The sequence below is a fragment of the Xenopus tropicalis genome, chromosome 1, assembly GCF_000004195.4.
Source record: "Xenopus tropicalis strain Nigerian chromosome 1, UCB_Xtro_10.0, whole genome shotgun sequence".
In the NCBI taxonomy this organism is placed as follows: Eukaryota; Metazoa; Chordata; class Amphibia; order Anura; family Pipidae; genus Xenopus; species Xenopus tropicalis.
The window spans coordinates 143,730,832-143,750,028 of record NC_030677.2 but is presented as its reverse complement, the minus strand read 5'-3'; the positions used below and the strand labels follow the sequence as shown (position 1 = coordinate 143,750,028).

The window sequence follows — 19,197 nt, the reverse complement described above, 5'->3', positions numbered from 1 at the left end:
AGGTCTGGACTGGGATTCAAAATATGCCCTTGCATTCCAAGTACACAGAGGCCCAAACAGCCCCCCACCCACCAGCCCAATAAATAGTGACTGTCTATGGCATCTTACAGCAACCCCTCTGGCATTTGCCTGAACCCACAGATTGCCAGTCCGGGCCTGATAGTTATGAGCAGCTAGTCTTTCTCCCAATGACCGTTACCTTATTACAGTGTCCTTTTGCTTTGCCTGCTGTAATGTACAGCATGCTATAGAAATTAAAAATACACCCATAATCTACTATTTTGGGATTCGGCTGAACCCCGAACCAAATCCATATGCAAATCAGTATAAGGAAGGGTTAGCATGGCAAAAACATTTTAACTTCCATGTTTGTGACAAAACGTCATGAATCCTGGATTTGGTGCATCCCTATCATAAACAATAAAGAAGAATTCAAATGAAATTGCCCCAGTTGCTGGTGCAGTTAATCCCCCCGTACTGCTAAATTGGATGGATGACTGCACTCATTTTACTTTGTTACTTTCAAACAAAATTTTATTTTAACTTTTTTTTTTCATTTCTCTTTTTTTTTTCTACAAGAAAATAAAAAAAATATAGAAATCTCTAAATGTGAAAATGTATTTTTTTGAGCTTAAACCTAATAATGTGGGGGAATGGGCACAAATGGTGAAGGCTTAAAATTATTGTCTATCTGACGTTGGTTCTGGAGATCGGTCCAAATTATCAAAAATAAAGTCTTAGCAACAACCATAAACTAGAGGGAACCCCCCCTAGTGCAAAAATAAATCAATGCTGCTAACTGTCTACCTTAGTACTGGTTTTTAACCCTATTTCTAGTTGTTGCTCTCATTCTAACACTAACATTCTTCTCCTATCCCTAGTTCATCCACCTGTCTCCCAGTTAAGACATGTTGCAGAATCTTGCCTGTCGAACAATAGTGATCTGGCATCCTAACACTTGCTTTGTTTGGTCTGGCCTATATTTATGATGCAGTGGAAAATCTAATAAGCAAATTCTGTTTGAAGTGTATCCCACTGTGGTCATCATATCAGCCTCATCAATCCATTTCCATATCTTTCTTCCGAACCAGCTTCAAGGGATCCAGAAATGGATATTTTTGTGCTCATAATAAGCTATATCTCTATCCTTTACTATTAGTTAAGACAGAATATTCTATATATTTCCCTTTAAACTACTGATTCAGTAGTTGCTAAATGCTCCAAGCATCGTTTGCTGCTGATAAAGGCCTCCACATGCCACAAAGGACATGTTATATATGTTTTATTATAGTATGCACTTATTTTGCTTTTGGACAAAATCCATGTAGAGCCATTTCTGTTTTTCATATTTTTTGTTCTACTACCTATCAGGGATTCATTAGTCTATTACTCTATTATATTTATTTTAAAGTCTTTTGTTTCTCAGAGGCTCTCCCCATAGTCTGTAATCCCCCAAGTGGTACAATAACCACAATATAATGCCACCATGGAAAGAAGTATAATACTATTAAGGAATCTGTAGCCTTGTGAGATTTAAGGTAAGCATTCCACCATTCCAGTATTTTTTTAATGCTCATCTTTCTTATATGACCACAAAGCAATCTATCTATCATCTCAAGAGATTGTTGAGGCATTTATACTGTAGTGTAAATATTGCATTGGAGTTTGGAATCTGACTAGAGCTTTCCCACTGCAGCTTAAATCTAGGCCTCTTTTGTGTCTTGTGCATAGTCCCTCCCATTCATTGCTCTTTCTTTTATTATTATATTCTGTCATTTTGGCCTGTGAATAGCAGTTTCCTCAGATACTGGTATGAATTGTTTCATTGTATCTCTGACATAACTGACAATTACAGGCTGACATCTCTCCTACACCCATCTCACTTTCTTTCTGTTCTCTCCTTTTACCCACTGTCTTTCTGTCTTCCCGTGCTATACAATTCAAACTTCTTTAACACCCACCCCCTGCAATCGCACCTGACCTTTTTTTCATATCTTTCTGCTGCCCAATCCACTCATTTTTCCATATATAGCTGCCTTTCCTTTCACTTTCCATTTCTAGAGAACTCACACTCTGACCCAATTCCTAACTTTCTCTTCTGCTTTCTGTCTATTTCTTTGCTTGTGGGAAATGGAATGTTGGCAGTAATGGGGTATTTCAGTTCCCAGCTGCCCTGTAGTGTTTCATATCACTCAGTGCTATCACATGGTTCTGGGCTATCACTCAGACTAGGACCTTGAGGTTCAGGTGATAGCACAGTCCTAGGCCTCCCTCTAATGTAACCTCCCTTCCTACGAGATCTCCTCCCATGATGAACTTGAAGATGGAGACTCATCAACTCTCCCACTGAAGTCACAAAAGGACAGTACATGCATCGGTGAAAAGGATTTCCTTGAGACAAATCCAGGGGCTCATGGTCTGCTCTCCCATTAGCAGGAGGATGTGAAGGACTTCTTCTCCTTTGCCCTCCTCTCCCAGTAATGCGCGGATATGTACCAGAACCCTGTCCTTCAGACATGTGTAGGCGGAGAGGCACAGATGTTCCATCCTCACAGGTGGGAGAAAGATCAGTGCAGGAACTGCCCCAGGCAGTGGAGACGGCAGGCAGAAGCCTCTCCTGCTGTGAAGCAACTGGCTGAATGCTTTTCGTTCGCAGGGGGACACCAGACGAGAGCTTGGAGTCCCTGTGATGGCGCTGTAAGTGATATTTCAGGGAGCCAGACTGAGTTCCAGCATAAGAGCAGTGTGGGCACTTATAGGGACGCTCTCCTGTGTATAGGAAAAGAGAGTGTCATAAAAGGAGAAACACCATTCAGCAAGTAAAAAATAAGTGGGAAGTAATATAAAGAAATTAAGGCCGTTCAAACAACAAAATGCCTGACGCTCCTCATCTGTGACAGTTAGCAGGAGACCATATTAAAATGTCAGCAGACTGTTTTGGATTCAGAAGCTAGATATAGAAAGTACATTATACTACAGAAATGTGTTTCTGAAGTATATCTATTTCTGTCATGTTGGTACTTCCGGTTCTCTGGCCAGCCACCTCTGCTTGCTAATATCCTTGGGTCAGAACTTATATTTGTCAATTGCCAACTGGCACTGGCCCAAAGCAAAGGACAGACTGTTAGTGCTGGAGTGGGGGCTATAGTAAATAAATGCAAAGGCTAAAGGTACTTACTTAAGTTTCTCCTATAGCAGCTGCTTATGCTTTATGTAAAACCTATATCCAGCCTTCCCCTCAGATTTCCCAAAAACCAAAGAAGCCTGGGAAAGGGAATTTAAGCCTGACACGTGGCCTGACATATTTTACTTGCTTTACAGGAACCCTTCAATTTAAAGATCCAAGAAATGAATAACCAAGTAAGAATAAAAGAATGATTATATTTTAATTGTGTGTGATATACATATTTGAATTCCTAAAAATAATATATCATTCCAGAAATAAATTAGAATTACATTACTATTTTTATTCTCACTCAGTATTTTTTATAGCTCCAGCAATATTCTGCAGTTCTTTACAGAGTCTGTTTATTATTCACATTAGTCTCTGCCATTTTGGAGCTAACAAAAAGCCCCTTTTTAATGAAGCTTGAGTCATGCTTCAAATCAAAACATCCAGTGTAAAAAAGGGTCAAGCAAAAATAGCTCTCCTTACAAAAGGAAGAGAGAAGTGGTTGGCAAAAATCCCTTGCCCCAGGCCTAAAAGGCAAGGGTCTTCAGGTCTTTTTTCGCCACAAGGCTTAGGGAAACCCCTTTGGTCTTTGGCCCCTTCTTTATGCAAGGATACCGACGTTGTTTACATGGCTCAAGTCTAGCCCTTGTGTCACCTTCCCACAGACATTCTGGCATTACTGGCCAGCCTGGTCACATGACATGAGAGCCAGGACTTACCCCTCCCCTCATCTCTACAGGCATTTCACTTTCAGTATATTGCAACCTGAAGGCAAATTTTAAATTTCATTGTTATATAGAGTACTGTATATTTGTCTAATAATGTGCTCACTTAAATTTCAATTTGAAAAAAACCTGTTGACTACAAAATTAGGGCATCTTAGGGCTTAAGTCTCTCGGAGATGCTGACTATTATGTGGCACATTGATATAGTGCATTGTTACCTGTGTGTACGCGAAGATGAACTTTCAGGTGGTGAGAAGAACGGAAGGATTTGGCACAGAAAGGACAGTCTCTACCGGATGTTCCTCGAGATCTCTCAGGCTGTGAGGCATTAACACTCCATCCATTCTTATCTGGAATGAGATTTTTAATGAATAGATTGAAAATTTGAGAAAATCTGGAAATGCCAGACTCCATAATCAATTCCCTCCGTTTATGGAAGGTGAGCTAAGCTTATTATTACTTCTTTAAATCAGAAGTCATCTATTTCAGAGTGTTATGCAAAAAATACAATATGATCTGTATTATTTGGGTATATTGAACTCTTCTTTAAACCAGCTTCTTAAAATGATTTTATATTGATAAATTCTAAATGTTTCAAGAGGTTCTAGAGACAATGGACAGTATAAGGAGACATAAACCTCTTGACTAAGTTAAATATACTCCTTTTGAAGACTTATTATATTTCTGCTTTCTAAGATAACAGATGATTAGATGTTTATAGTCACTTTCTCTGGTTCATCAAAGCAATACCTTTAGGACTTTCCTTGTTATCAAGTACAGGTATAGGACCCATTATCCAGAATGCTCGGGACCAAGGGTATTCCAGATAAGGGGTCTTTTCGTAATTTGGATCTCTATACCTTAAGTCTACTAAAAAATCAATAAACCATTAATTAAACCCAATAGAACTGTTTTGCATCCAATAAGGATTAATTATATCTTAGTTTGGATCAATTACAAGATACTGTTTTATTATTACAGAGAAAAAGGAAATCAGTTTTAAAATTCTGAATTATTTAATTAAAATGGAGTCTATGGGAGACGGTCTTTCCGTAATTCGGAGCTTTCTGGATAACGGGTTTCCGGATAAGGGATCCCATACCTGTACAGGTATGGGATCCGTTATCCAGAAACCCATTTTCCAGAAAGCTCTGAATTGTGGGAGGGCCATCTCGCATAGACTTTGTTTAAAACAAATATTTAAATTTTTTATAAATAATTTATTTTCCTTTAAAAATAGAACAGCTGTACCTTGTACTTGATCCCAGCTAAGATATAATTGATCTTTACTGGAGGAAAGACAATCCTATTGTGTTTAATTAATGTTCAAATTATTTTTTATATCCAAAAAACCTGAATCAGATTATGTTATTTATTTAATATGACATAGTACAAAACAATTGTCAAAATGCTAAGGGCAGAATGTTGGGCAATTTTATTTTATGTGACAGGCTTATGGTATGGTATATATAACTGCCTTACCTGAATAGCCAATAGTTTTCAGTACGATTCCAGAAGATCCCTGATTTAGCATCACCTTGGATGAAGCTCCCTCGCCCATGGCTGCTCCTAATGCTTGAAGTCGTCCAGTTGCTCCAGATCCATCTTGATCACCCTCTCCTCCCTGAACTGCCCTGGCAGTGGCTTGTAGCATCTGGGAACAGGTGGCATCTCCAGGAGGTGGAAGTCTCAAGAGAAGACCAGAATAGAAGCTCTGATACCCAAGAAGTCTGGAGGAAGGGGGTGACTGCGAAGATGTTGTTGTGTGAGAGCTTTGGGAAGGTTGAAGAGCAGGTGGGTCCTGCCCTCCAACTCCCTTTATCTTGCCCAGGTGTACCTTCATATGATTTTTTAGGAACCAGGATTCCTTAAAGCAGCGTCCACAGACAGAGCATCGATGGTCAAAAGAATCTTTGTGCTTCCGCATGTGACCCTTTAAGAACCAAGATTGAGTAAAACTCTGTGAGCATATCTCACACTTGAATTCAGCAGGAGGCAATGCTGGAGTAGGAGCAGGGGTAGACAAAGGTGGAGGAAGTTTAGGCTGCGGGGGGGCAGCATGTTTTTTTTCCACATGCCCCACTAATTCTCCCTCCTGAGATGCAGCAAAGTCACATAGGTGGCACTTGTAAGGCCGATGAAGAATGCGCAGGTGACGCTCGAGCTCAGCTGCCTTTCGAAATTTGCCCTTGCAAAAAGGGCAGGGGTGGCGAAGAGGAGCAGAAACTGTCAATAAAGGAACTTTCTGCTGTACATCTTCTGGGGTAGAATCTTTCATAACAGAGGAGGGAGTATCTTTTTGGCATTGTGGCCCTAGCAGCAAAGGCTTCTGGTTGTTTGCCACATAGTGAGTCTTGGGGCCTCCACGACCCAGAGTGAGGGGTCCACGTACCCTGTGTGTGCTTGCATGAAGTGACAGGATGCTAATAAAACGGAATTGTTTTCCACATATGTTGCATGGGAACTGACGTGACTTTGAGCCTGCTCCATCTGCAAAGCCATTGGAATGACGCTGAAGATCCAGTTCTTCATCAGCAAAAGACAGTCCAAGAAGTGATTCTGGGGCCGAAGGGGAAGGCAGAGGTGAGGTAGGAGATGGAGAGGCCCGGGAGGGTGAGAGGGAAGATGGGGGTGGAGAGGGAGAGGTTGGAAGAAGAGAAAATATAGGAGAGGACTCTGGATTTTGTGGGGAGGAAGTGATAGTTGGAATAGATGGGGACACTGAGGTTGGAGGAGGAGAAGGAGCAGGAGAAACTACAGGGGGACAGAATGAGGCAGGCTCAGGAGGAGTAAAATCTTCTGAGGGAGATATAGGTGGTGGAGGGGGAGAGGGAGGGATTATAGGTGGGGAAGGAGATACAGAAGGAGGACAGAGTGTCACTCTTTGTGCAGACATACTATCAGGTGTTGGGCAAAGTGAAACTGCAGAAGGAGAAACTGTTGGAGGTGAAAGAGGAAGAGAAGCAGCAGGAGGGCTTATGGGGGCAAGAGGAGATGATTTAGAAGATGAACTTTGAGTGGAAAGGGAAAGACAAGTCACATGAGGTAGAGAGGCAGTGGGACTGGGAGAAAGAGAAGCAGGAGGGGAAGATATGTGTACAGGAGACAGTGGAGGTGGTGGGGATGCAGGTGGTCTGTTTACTAGCTGAGGCATAACTTGTGGTGAAGGCAGAGAATTCACAGGAGAAGGGGTTGAACTCTTTGGAGAGGAATGGCAGAGAAGGGGAGGGGGAGAGTCCATTGCTAAGGTAAATGGTATTATCTCTTCCAAAGGGAGCGCTGATTGCTCTGTCTCCTAAAGAGGGAAGAAAACAGAGTTTGCATGATTTTTTAGAATTTTGCATTGTGCAAGCATTGTATTGGTACCTTACGCTGCAAGGTTTCGCATCTTATACACTTTTCCACATTTTTCTCTAAATGGTTATAGGCTAAGCTTTATAATCTGGCTACTCCTCTTCTATTCCATTTTGGATTTTTTTATGCACAAAGGGAAACTCAGGTCTGATACCTGGCACAGATTTATAAACATGACATTCTTTTTTCACCAAATTCTGTTCTTATTTTTGTGTAAATTTGAATTCTCATGTTATAAATTGGGTGCTAAATTAGCCCCTTGGTCTCTGTATATCTGTATATGACAAATGAATTAAATTGGTTTAGCATTTCAAAACATGTATGCTGTGTGATTGACAGGGCAGAAAGTCTGCTGAAAGCAGCACAGGTTATGTTTTGTGTATAAAATTCCAATGAAGAATAGCATTTACATACTATACATAATGTATTTTTGAATTATGCAGTATCAACATTGAAATATTTCTTTCTGCTTCTAAACCCTACTTATTCCCTGTGTGTATGAAGAAAGCTGCTGTATTTATATGTATCCTAGTTTATTTCTGTCAGTGGATAAGATGGTGAATCAGAAACCTTAAAAAAGATATGTATATAATAATATGAAGCAGCTGCAATGGTAAAGGGCTGAGTCATTCTATGGTATAAAGAGAGGATCAGAGTGTCAGTTCATAATGGTAGCAGTTCTGACTTCAGAAATGATAGTTATTTGTACAAATTGCTGTCCTGTTGCTGCAGTCGTATATATATTATCAAAATAGTCCTATAAAGATGTATGTTAATTTATTTTAACCTCTCTTAGCTTTAATGGCCAACCTTTCATTCTCCTGGAAAGTCTACTAATGATATTACCCTGCCAAAAGAAGTCAGCTGCTCCAGGAGTTCAATTGTTATGCAGAAGCTACCTTTAATGTATTACATAGAGTAAAGGCTCGATCAGTATTGAAATGGTGATAGAATGAGTAGAAAAAACAAAGAGGATTGCCTTTTGTAGAGAGACACTCAACCCTTTTACCAACCAGAACATTTCTTAAATTGCTATATATCATGCTGCTGACTGGGAAGCTCTTTTTCTGATCAGACAGTGCTTACTCTCTACCTCAACAGTCATCTCAGCCAGTAATCAACACTCATTATTTAGATATTCTATAAGGAGCTTCTTACCACCCCCACTTTAAAGATATTTGCTTAAGGGCAATAAGACACATAACGCTTTGTTGCTCTCAGAGATCCAGTTAATTGCAGGCAGGGATACAGAGATTTCAATGGTCTTCAATAAAACAGGTATATTCAGGCATTTTGCTTGTGTGGCCCACAAAGCACCCCATGAGGCATATTCTCTTAGCATTAATAGAGATAGTGATCAGTATTTTACAAGACTGTCTACCATTCATCACTCTGGCAAGATCCACTATATATAGATATTGTACAGACAAAGAAACCCTCTATCAATGCCATATCCCACATGGAAACTCCCAAAAATTAAAAATGGCATCATCCGTAAAAAAAAAAGCCACGTTCTTTTGTGCAGAGGTAGTCACATGACTAAAGATTTGGGTTCATGTAACTAGACTCTTAGGAATCTGCTGAATCCAAATACTGCAAAAATTGCTGGGTTTTGCCTGAATCCAAGAGTGGTAAATCCATAGATAAGAATTATTTTTTTTCTGCATTAGCAGGGCAGGTCAGAAGAGATGTGTTGGTTTAACCATTTTTCAACCTGTACCCAACCCTAAAGCACCCTCCACCATTCCAGACCCAACCCAGCCTGGTGCACCACCATGATTCTTCAAAACCGCACTGGACTTGCCCATCTCTGACATCACAGAAGTTGAGATAGGGGAAGCAATAGAAGATGGTCACATTGTCAGAGGGGCAGAGCTGGAGAGTGATGTAACCACTAGGGTGGGTTCTGGGAACAGAAGCCCAAACCAACAAGACCCACACAACACAGTCAGTTTTGCTATCCCTTTGCACTGCCAGTCTGTTGAACCTTGGCTCCAAATCCTGCCGCTTATATAAATACAATAAGCATAAATAAATGTCACTTAGCCTCCAATAACAACAATTTAAAAAACAAACCTTAAAAAAACTGATAAAAACAATTATTTTTATAGTAAGAGTATGGTCAACCTACTGCTGGTACTATGAGCAGGGGCGCTAGTGTTGAACTAGTGAGGGGTTCAAAGTTGTAGCACATATACTTACTCATTTGCTGCCCTTATCATGATCGATTCCGCTGCCCTCTGTATACTGTGTTACTGAGTGCAGTAAGTGCTGTGTGCAGCTGTCATAAATCACCCCTTAGTATTTGGTTAAGTCAAAGTGCTGTATAAAGTTGCAGGATTAGTCTAAATCTTAGATATGGAAAATGCATAGATTTTAGCAATTGTTTTTCAATCTGCATTAGGAGGGCAGGCCAGGATGGCATTTTCTTATGTTGCCCTAGGCCAGTCTGTTTTGCCACCGCCTTAACCATTGCCAGTGTGATGAGCCATGACCCAAAAGCCAAAATAAACAGATATTAATGTCACTTGTTAGCCCCCAGTAATTACTGCATAAAAATCATCAGAAAACTGGTAAAAGCAAATAGCTATTTCAATAATTCTGGTAGGGTCAGTCTGCTGCCTCGTAAAATTTTTGAATTTAGGACTGGGGCAAGAGTTAGGGTGATTATCACAAATGTGGGCCTCTGAGCCAGCATTAGGGTAAAGGTGGGCATACATAGACAGATTTAAGCTGCGGTCCTTCACACCAATTTGACAGCTTATCTGTCCATTTATGGGGCCCCATGATGGACCTCCCCAATCAATATCTGGCTGAAGGTCAGCCAAGCATCGATCTGCATTGGCTCATTGATGCTGTCCTCGGATCAACAGCTCCTATACCCATCGTAACTTGATCATTTGGCCCTAGGGCCTAACGATCAGATTTTTCCAATATCTGCCACGTTAGGTGGGAGAAGATCCGCGTTTGGCGAGGTTGCCAAATGAGCAGATCTTAACATGTATGGCCACCTTAAGTTCTACCCTATCTTTTGAGTTCCCAAGCGCCTTGTGTTCCCAGTGGTCTTGGCTTGCACATTCTACGGGCACATTCCTGTGCTCCTGAGTGCAGTGGCGCTACATACAGAGAGAGCCACAGCTCTTCCATTCTGGAAATGTAAAGTGTTGCACTTCGACAAAATTCTGGGAGATCAACGAAAATTTACTATGGAGCAACTAAAGGGTAACAAGTCACTTATGGTGTTCTGTTTGGCTCATGCAGCATTATGAGCAAAATATTCATAAAACAGTGGAAAATAAGTGTAACCCGCAACAATAAAATATAAGCAATGCTCTATGGTCTCATCCAACCAGGTCTGCCCCTAGACCCTGCTTGTAAAACAGGGATCCTCTCTTTGGAAGAACACCCTTGTTTAACTGAGGCCTCAGTGATGGCTTGCCAGGAATCTACCTGTGTACAACCAGGGTACTAATCAACTATCCTCCTTTTGGAACTTTTACCCCTATTCAGGTTAAAGAATCATTCTGTCTCAGTCACTGCTTGCAGATATCAAGAAAAATTTAAACCCCTCTTGACCTTGTGTAAAAAAAAAATTAAAAATCCCTATTTATTATGTGTCAAAACCACAAAAATCTCGAAAACAAAACTTCGCCATCTAAAAGCTGTTGAGGTCATGTAGGAGTAAATGGGAGTATTCCTAGGCATATTGTAACAATCTTTATCTAATTCTTGGTTTTAGAGGTTTTTGGATTTTTTCACGAAGATTTGTAGGAAAAATACAGAAACCACAAAAATTTGTGGTTTTTGCATTCTTTTAGTTTTCCGTACATATTTTAATTTGTTCGTGCTTTTTCAATTTGAACTTTTTAATAGATGACTAGACATTTGTGGTTTTCGTGGAAACTACTTTATTCGTGGTGTCAAAAAACTCTAAAACCACTAAAATCAGAATGTTGATAAATCTGCCTTCATGAGCTCAATGCATGTGTATACAGTCAGTACCCCTTTGTCACCTAACCTGAAGCCAATCAACAATTTTTACTATTATTAACAACACATATTTATAATGCTGTTAGCTCTGAGTGAGAATGTCTTCCTATGTAAACCAATATGTCATTAGGTGCTGGAGGACAGATGTAATAACAAGGTGACTTCATTGCCCCATATATGCTAGACATACTCAGATTATCCCTTCTTCCCTCTCTTTTTTTTAATTTGAATTAATAATCATAATAATTCCCCCAGCTGTATCTGCCTGGGTACTGGGAGCTGTTTAGCATCTAAAATGTCATAATTTAGTCATTTCAGTTACCATTATTTTGTTGTTGAAGGCTTTAACATTCCTTCTATTCCCTCCCCCCTCCCCAACTCCAAACCTGCTAGTAACTAAAGAAAACATAATAGCATGACTCAGGGGAGACAAAGAAATCCATATGGGAGGAATTAGAAAGGAAAGCAGGAGAACCCAAGAAAGGAGGTATTTGTGTGTGGCTTCTGGATCTGTATATGTATGAGAGAAAAACAAATGAGCATTAGCAATTCACTAGTGAATACTATATAAGTAAATATAGTAGATTCTTTATAAGTTACTGAAACTTGGATATTATATGACCTCTGGCACAAGCCCTTTTTTTAAACTGTCTGAATCATATAGTACTGTAATGTTTCATCTTACTAAGATTTCATACCTCCCAATATTTTTTATGCCCTGGTTTCATAAAAAGGCAGAATATGCAGCATGACAGTTGTTCTGGACTACCATCTGCATCATCCTCTAACACCCAAAGGTGCCACAGGACAACAGGTTGCCCAGTTTCAAACATAGAATCCTATTAATCATAAATATTACACTCTCTTGTTCAAAAAGATGCTTCACATGTAAGGGATACTGTTGTATCTGCTATCATTACTTAATCTGTAACAGGTATAAAGGCCATACACGTTAAGCTTCACCCATATTGCGAGGTCAGCATTTGAGCAGGTCTTCTCCCAATATGCCCACGTAAAGTGGGCAATATCGGGCTAATTTGATCTGACTGAATTACAATGATGGATGTAACAGCTGTTGGAATGAGGACAGCATCAATAAGCCAAAAACCTGGTTAGATATTGGTCTGGGAGACCCGTCAGTCTAAATGATATCAATCTTGGCAGATAATGGTTCAGAAATGCGTGAGCATGCATTTTGGCACCAAAATCCACATCATGCACGAGGGCCGAGTTCCTAATTCAATTCCACATTTTCCTATGTACACTGTACTTCAATGGAGTTTCCATATGGTAAACGATGGGATAAGTTTGTCTCATCAGATTTAATCTTGGCCTTTATGCAACCACACTCTTTCTGAAAGAATTCCTATCGGACGTTGGGAACTCAAACAGGGCATCAAATTTGTTAATGCACATGGTCACTCTATGGTATGGTATATTAGTGCAATACTTGCATATGGATGTATGTTAAATATTACTTTTATACAGCAGCATCAATAATACAGTTAAAGGTAAAAATTCTAAATACATTTCAAGCAGTAGCAATATTGCACTCAGATGCTAGATGTGAAATTTTCAGCACCAGGAGTGCCCTGCAGGGATTCCCCATGGATGTAGCTATGCTACACAGAATGCCAATTCCTGATGTAGTAGAAACATTCCTAATAAGCATGTACATTTCAGAATGTGACATACCTAGTGATCGCATATATGACTTTTGGAGTTATTCAAGCAAGTATGTTTAGATGTAGGTAAATCCCGGTGAGCGTGCCTATTCTATAGTTTAGGAGCCAAGTAATTGGATAGCCCTGATGCTGATTCTTTGAGAGTTTTGAATAAATTTCAGTTTTGGCATACCTTATTTAATCGCAGGGAGTGTGTGCATATACATTTGCCTGAATCATAGTCATATATTGGGTGTGTGCATCTGTATATATCCCTGGTTTTATGTGTTGGCAATGCACTGAATTGTAAGCTTGATTGGTGAGGTTGCCCAGTTTGACCACCCATGTAAAGAGGCACCCATTGGTGGCTGCATGATATGGTGTGATGCTGTCCTCTTCTGACACTACTTTCTTTTACAGCTTACAGCAATCGCAACATTGAATCCAAAACATAATCACATAAAATTGCAGAAGGAAGCATTTTTGCACAATTACACAATAGGACTCTTTTAAACGTGACGATTGCTGTAGACTAACATAATTACTGAGAATGTACGTATTCTTGTTAATGTGTACAGAATTTTTTTATGTTTTGGCTATTTACAAGTAAAGGTGGCCATACACGTGGCGATCTGACGATGTTTCGTGCGACCATCGGTCACACGAAACATCGTCAGATGTGCCACACACCATTCAGGGCTGAATCGGCAGGTAAGGAGGTAGAAACAATAGGATTTCTACCTCCTTCTGCCGATTCAGCTCTGAAGGGAGATTTTGATCAGGCGCCTTCTATGGCGCCCGATCAAAATTTTCCAACTGGTCCGATCGGCGAGTTGGCCGATATCAGCAGGTTCCTGCGATATCGGTCGACTCGCCGACATACCATACACGCACCGAATATCGTACGAAACGAGGTTTCGTACGATATTATCGGTGCGTGTATGGCCACCTTAATGAGCAAATCTGTCCTATTTTGCTTCGCCTTAAAATTTGTGAAACACATTGAAGTCAGTGAGCGTTTTTTTTTTTTAATTTGTGGCAACTTTTATCATACCATGCAAATAAAAAACATTTTTTTGTGGCAATTAGGGCCGTGATACATGGGGAGATCATTCGCTGCGACAAATCTCCGTTGTCGCGGGAGACTAATCTCCCCGCAATGCAATCCCACTGGCTAGAATGTAAATTGCCAGTGGGATGGCATACGCGGCGCTGCGATTTGCCGAGATTGCCTTGAGAGGAAACTTTGGGCGACTTAGGCAAATCGTGGTGCCGCATATGCCATCCCACTGGCGATTTACATTGCGATGGCATTGTGTGGAGATTAGTCTCCCGCGACAATGGAGATTTGTTGCAGCGACTAATCTCCCTGTGTACCCCTGCCCTTAAAGTTTATGGGCGTGTTTTGCTGTGAAACCTGGCAAAAAATGTTTATATGCATGTGATCATCTATTGAATTTTTGTCAGCAGGTTGGGAGAGTGTGTGAGAGTATGTGTCTCTCTGTATGCATATGTAAGGGGTTGTTGAATCCCTATGAGCCTAGGGGTAAGGGTGTATATATACACATATAATTACTGAAAACTGCAGTGTGAAGATGCCTTTTTTCAGTACTTTCTGTATTGTGTTAAAGTGTATTGGTACAGGTATAGGATCTGTTATCCAAAATACTTTGGACCTTTCTGGATAAGGGGTCTTTCTGTAACTTGGATCTCCATAAAAAATAATTTAAACATTAAATAAACCCAATAGGATTGTTTTGCCTTCAATAAGGATTAATATTTAATTTTAAAAATGTGAATTGTTTGATTAAAATGGAGCCTATGACCTTCCTGTAATTCGAAACTCTCTGGATAATGGGTTTCCGGATAACGGATCCTATACCTGTAGTAAGGGACAGGGGCATGAAAAAACTGGTAGTTACTAGAAACATCAATATTTTGGGTTAGTTTGTAGAGAGTCCTGGAGCTAAATTTGCACTGGGGCCACTGGAATCTAACTATACTCCTAAGCAGCCACAGGATGAACATGGTACCAGGACACTCCCAGGCAAGTCTTTCTTGTGCACACACTGCATTCATCCCATGTGATTTTTTAGTTACCAGTCCTAATTTGATTATTTCCCTATCTCTTGCGCCTGATTTGCAGATATAATGCATTCCTGGGCTGAAAAACAAGACACCTACAAGGCTTTTTGTTTTACATATATTGCATGCACCCACCTAGGGGGTAATTTAACTATACGTGTATATCTACTTACAGCACATTACACTTCTTTCTAGTTTTCAGGGTCACTAGATGCAGCAAAAAAACCTGATACTCCTTGAGGCTACATCTTTATTGCTGTCAATGTTTTCTCAATTCTTGTCCTTTTATTTATAGAAACCCTATCATCTGTTCTGACTTCCTAACTACTGCCTGGTTGCTATGGTAAGTAGAATTCTACCAGCCTGAGAGTTGAGAATATTTCAAACAGGAGATAATTAGATCATTCAAAAACTACAACAAATACAAAATGAAGACCTTTTGAAAGTTGTCTTATATTTCCAACAATGTACTAACAGTTCATTTAAAATTGAACAACCCCTTTGAGAACATTTCTCTGTAGGGTAGACTATTCTTGTAACTATTCTTGTAGCTATTCTTGTGCCAAAGTTTCTTACACTGCCTTAATGATTGCTTTTAACTCTCTGTGTTCCATAGATGGTAGACTCTATGGTGTTGATACAGAAGTACTAGGGTGCCAGCGCTGTAGATTCTATGTTTTCAAGTTAAATATAACCCAGTGGGGAAAAATGGTTGTCTAGCAACGTGTCTGCACCTACCACTGCCAGTATTCAAATGGTTAACTGAGTAGAAATGTCAAAAATTGTGTCATTTTGCATGCATTCCTTTCTATGTTTAAATCTTTAAATACATGCTATGAGTTGATCAGGAGGCTTGGGAAATTTCAACCATACTGCCCAAACATCTGGCTATATGTATGTCACATCAGGGGGTCAGTTTTGAAACGCTATCCTGTGATCTGATAGGCTGACCTATCAGCAGACCTTCATCTGCTGAAGCACTATTTTGTTGGCGTTCACAAGCAGTAAGAGAATCAACATCTCCCCTGCATTTCCTGCATATCAGAAAAAATTAAAATATAGTATTCAAAGTATTACCATGTATTGGCCCTTCTCACTGAGTGTGTTGGACAGTTTTTCGCCTACCTGAAGGAGTATGTCTAGCTTTAGGGCTCATGCACATTATTATTTCACACAAAGATAATTCACAAATTGTATTGATTATGGAGGTTCAATTAGCAAGACTGCGTTTAAAAAAATACCCACGGAGACAGAAAGACAGAAGTTAAGGATTCAACATTTGCATGTGTCTCCCTTCCTTGATATTAATAGGGTATTGTAAGATGCAAGTGAGATTTAACTGTTGGACCCCAAGTTGTGAATTTGTCAGATCTCCCTCATGGGAACACAAGTGCACAAGGCCTCAATCCTGTATTCCCCTAACTGGATAACTTTAACTGTGTCCATATACCTGTACAGATCCCAAGAGCATATGTTTCTGTGCCTGTAGTTCCCTGCATGTGTAAGCCTAACATTCTTTTAAACAGTTCTTTTTAAATTCAGAAAATATAATTTAGAACAGCAGAACCAGGTACAAAATAGTGCAAATACTGACATGCATTTTGTTCTATAATCTATAAATATACAGCTGCACAGTTATGCTGCCTCTATGTTTTTATGTATAACCCTTTTTTTGCTTTGAATTTATAGCTGTGCTTTTTATGCAATGTCCTGTTTGTCACGCACACACACATACATATGCACTGTATTATTTAAGTTTCTGGATGTGCTGTTTTAAGGTGGTGTATTTAACAGGATATCCTGTTTATATACATTCTACTTTGTTACTGTCTTTCTCGTTTTGTGCATGAAACCTTATAAGTATTACTGTGCATTGGTGAACGTATCCTTATGTGTCCGGGTTATTGCCCCGCATGTCTGTGCCTATTTATATCAGTGTCTGTGCTCACAATTCTTTGTGTGTATTCCTGGTCTGAGATAGCATTCCTGTGTGTCTGTGAATATGAATCCCTGTCCCTAGGTTTATTTATACCCCTGTGATTGTATATAGAGCATAACGTATGTATGTGTGTGTTTGTGCATGTGGCAAGGTATTGTGCTTATCTCCGTGCCCTTTGTATGTAATGCCTTATGTGTCTGATTGTATGTGTGGATATGTCCCTGTGTGTGTGTATGTGTGTGTGCCCATGTAATTTCATCACACATTCATTACTCAGACTCACTCAGCCATGTAATAGAGACAGAGAGAGCGAGAGACAGAAAATCACAAGGCCTCATTCTACCCCCTCCCTGCCCAGGCCCCAGACAGACAGGCGGGCATGTATACGTGGGGCGGGTGGTGAGATCCCATCTTTTACTGAACCCCACTTAACCTCTTGACTGCCAGTTTGGTCCTTAATGCACTTCTGTGCAGAATCCGCTGGCAGTGAAGGGGTTTTCTGACTTGTTAAAAGTTGCCCTGTCAGAACTCCTGTGTCCGAAGGGTTAAAACTATATCCCTGCCCCCTCCCTGCTTTATTCCCGTCCTCTTTCTTTCACCAAAAAACCCTTTCACCTTATTCTGTAGTCCCCCCTCCTTCTCTCTCTTCACCCCCCCACTGCTTCTCAGTACAAAGACCCTCTCATTCCCCTAACCCTCCCTCCTTTATTCTCACATTCCCCCTCTTCCTACCCCCCTTTCCCTTTCCCCAGCTCACAGAGAGACAGAGAAAAACACACATGCACACACTTAAAGCAAAAAAAAAGTTGCACAGTTCTTCCTATAATGTTTCATTCCCGGTGTATGTACTCTTTGCTAATCAGACTTATTTTTTACTCTGCTTGTTGTCATTTGTCTTCTTCCCAGTGTCTGTATCCATCCCGCATTTCTCTGCATCTCAATCATCCCTCTTCTTTTTTGCCCTCGTCCTTCTCTCTCTTCTTCTCTCCCTTTTCTCTATCTGTTTCTCTCCTTCTCTCTTACACCGTTTGTTTCTCCGCCCCCTCTCTTCGCTTCCCTCTCTCCTTTTTTCCCTCTCTCTTCTCTCTTCCTCTCTCCTTCTCTTTCTCTCTCTCTCTCTTCTGCTCCCTCCCTTTCTCTCCCCCTCCCCTTCACTCCCCTCTGCACCTGCTAAGTTTTTTTCCCAATAATTCAATTTTTTGGCTGCCTTTTTTGTAAGTCCAAAGACACAAAAATATCTCCCAAAATAAATCTACCCCATTCCCCACTCCCTCCACACACCGAAAACCCAGCAGCTAGAAGACAGGCATGAATCAGTGACAATAAATGGATAAAATAGTGTTTCCCGAGCAGGAAAGTCTGTGTGTTATACTCACACTCCCGGGCAGAGAAGAGATTATCTGCTCCCGACGTCAGTGCTACGTGGTTGGTGAAGAATTAAACCCATGGCAGGGACAGCGAGATGCCTCTTTGTGCTTTTCATGCGTGCTGCAATTTGCATTTTCTAAGGGCCTTTCATCAAGCATGCGATCTCTCAGGGAGAGTTACACAAAAGCAGCTCAAATCCCCGCCACAAAAATGGATGCCCCCTCCCTCCCCCCTCTTTTCTATATCTCTCTCCTCTAGCTGGCTGCCTCTCTCACTCTCTCTTCTTTCCCTCTCTTTTTAAAAACAGTATCTCTTTCTTTCAATGCCTCTCTCTCTCCTCTCCCTGTCTCTCTTCCTGTCTGCCTATTGATTAATTTCTGTCTGTCAACACTGCTCTGTCTCACTCCCTCTGTTGATTTTTTCCCCCCTCTCATTCTATAATCTCTCCCTTACTCTTTCAATGCCTCTTTTCATCTTTTTTTTGCCCTCTGTCCACTCTGCTTTCTCTCCTAACCTATCACTCTCCTGACTTATCTTTTTTCTCTCTTTCTGCCTTCTGATCTGCCTCGATACTTTTCTTTTGATTCAGACTGGCTTTTCCTTCAGTTTGCAGTTCCTCTGCCTCTCTCTCTCTCTGTCCCTCCCCTTTTGCACCTAAATTTTGTTTTTCAGATGCCTTGCCTCTATGAGACTCACACCTGCACTCTGTTTCATATCACTTGCCCAGGGTTGTCCTCTGTGCAATTAGGTCCCCTCTGTCTCACCTGTACGCCCTCTCTCCTCCTCTTCTCACCACTCAGTCTCTCACCTCCCCTCTAATATTACTGTCTTCTCTCCCACTCACTCAGTCTGTCTACCCCTCCTATCTCTTTTCTCTTGGTCTCTCGCCTTTCTCACTTT

The 19,197-nt window shown here is 40.7% G+C and overlaps 1 protein-coding gene across 2 annotated transcripts; it reads right to left on the bottom strand.

Annotated features, from left to right (window-relative positions):
- Positions 1–519: 519 nt before the first annotated feature.
- Positions 520–18,527, bottom strand: znf219 (zinc finger protein 219). 2 transcript variants are annotated; one of them, XM_031891548.1, is made up of 4 exons: positions 18,306–18,527; positions 5,380–7,192; positions 4,116–4,247; positions 520–2,769 (listed from the first exon to the last, which is right to left on the bottom strand). In XM_031891548.1, exons 2-4 carry the CDS (start codon positions 7,136–7,138, stop codon positions 2,189–2,191), a joined length of 2,472 nt encoding a protein of 823 aa, XP_031747408.1. In that variant the 5' UTR covers positions 7,139–7,192; positions 18,306–18,527; the 3' UTR covers positions 520–2,188. The 2 variants fall into 2 exon arrangements, with proteins under 2 accessions (XP_031747408.1, XP_031747402.1); XM_031891542.1 differs by lacking the exon at positions 18,306–18,527 and adding an exon at positions 17,806–17,945.
- Between the last annotated feature and the right edge of the window lie 670 nt (positions 18,528–19,197).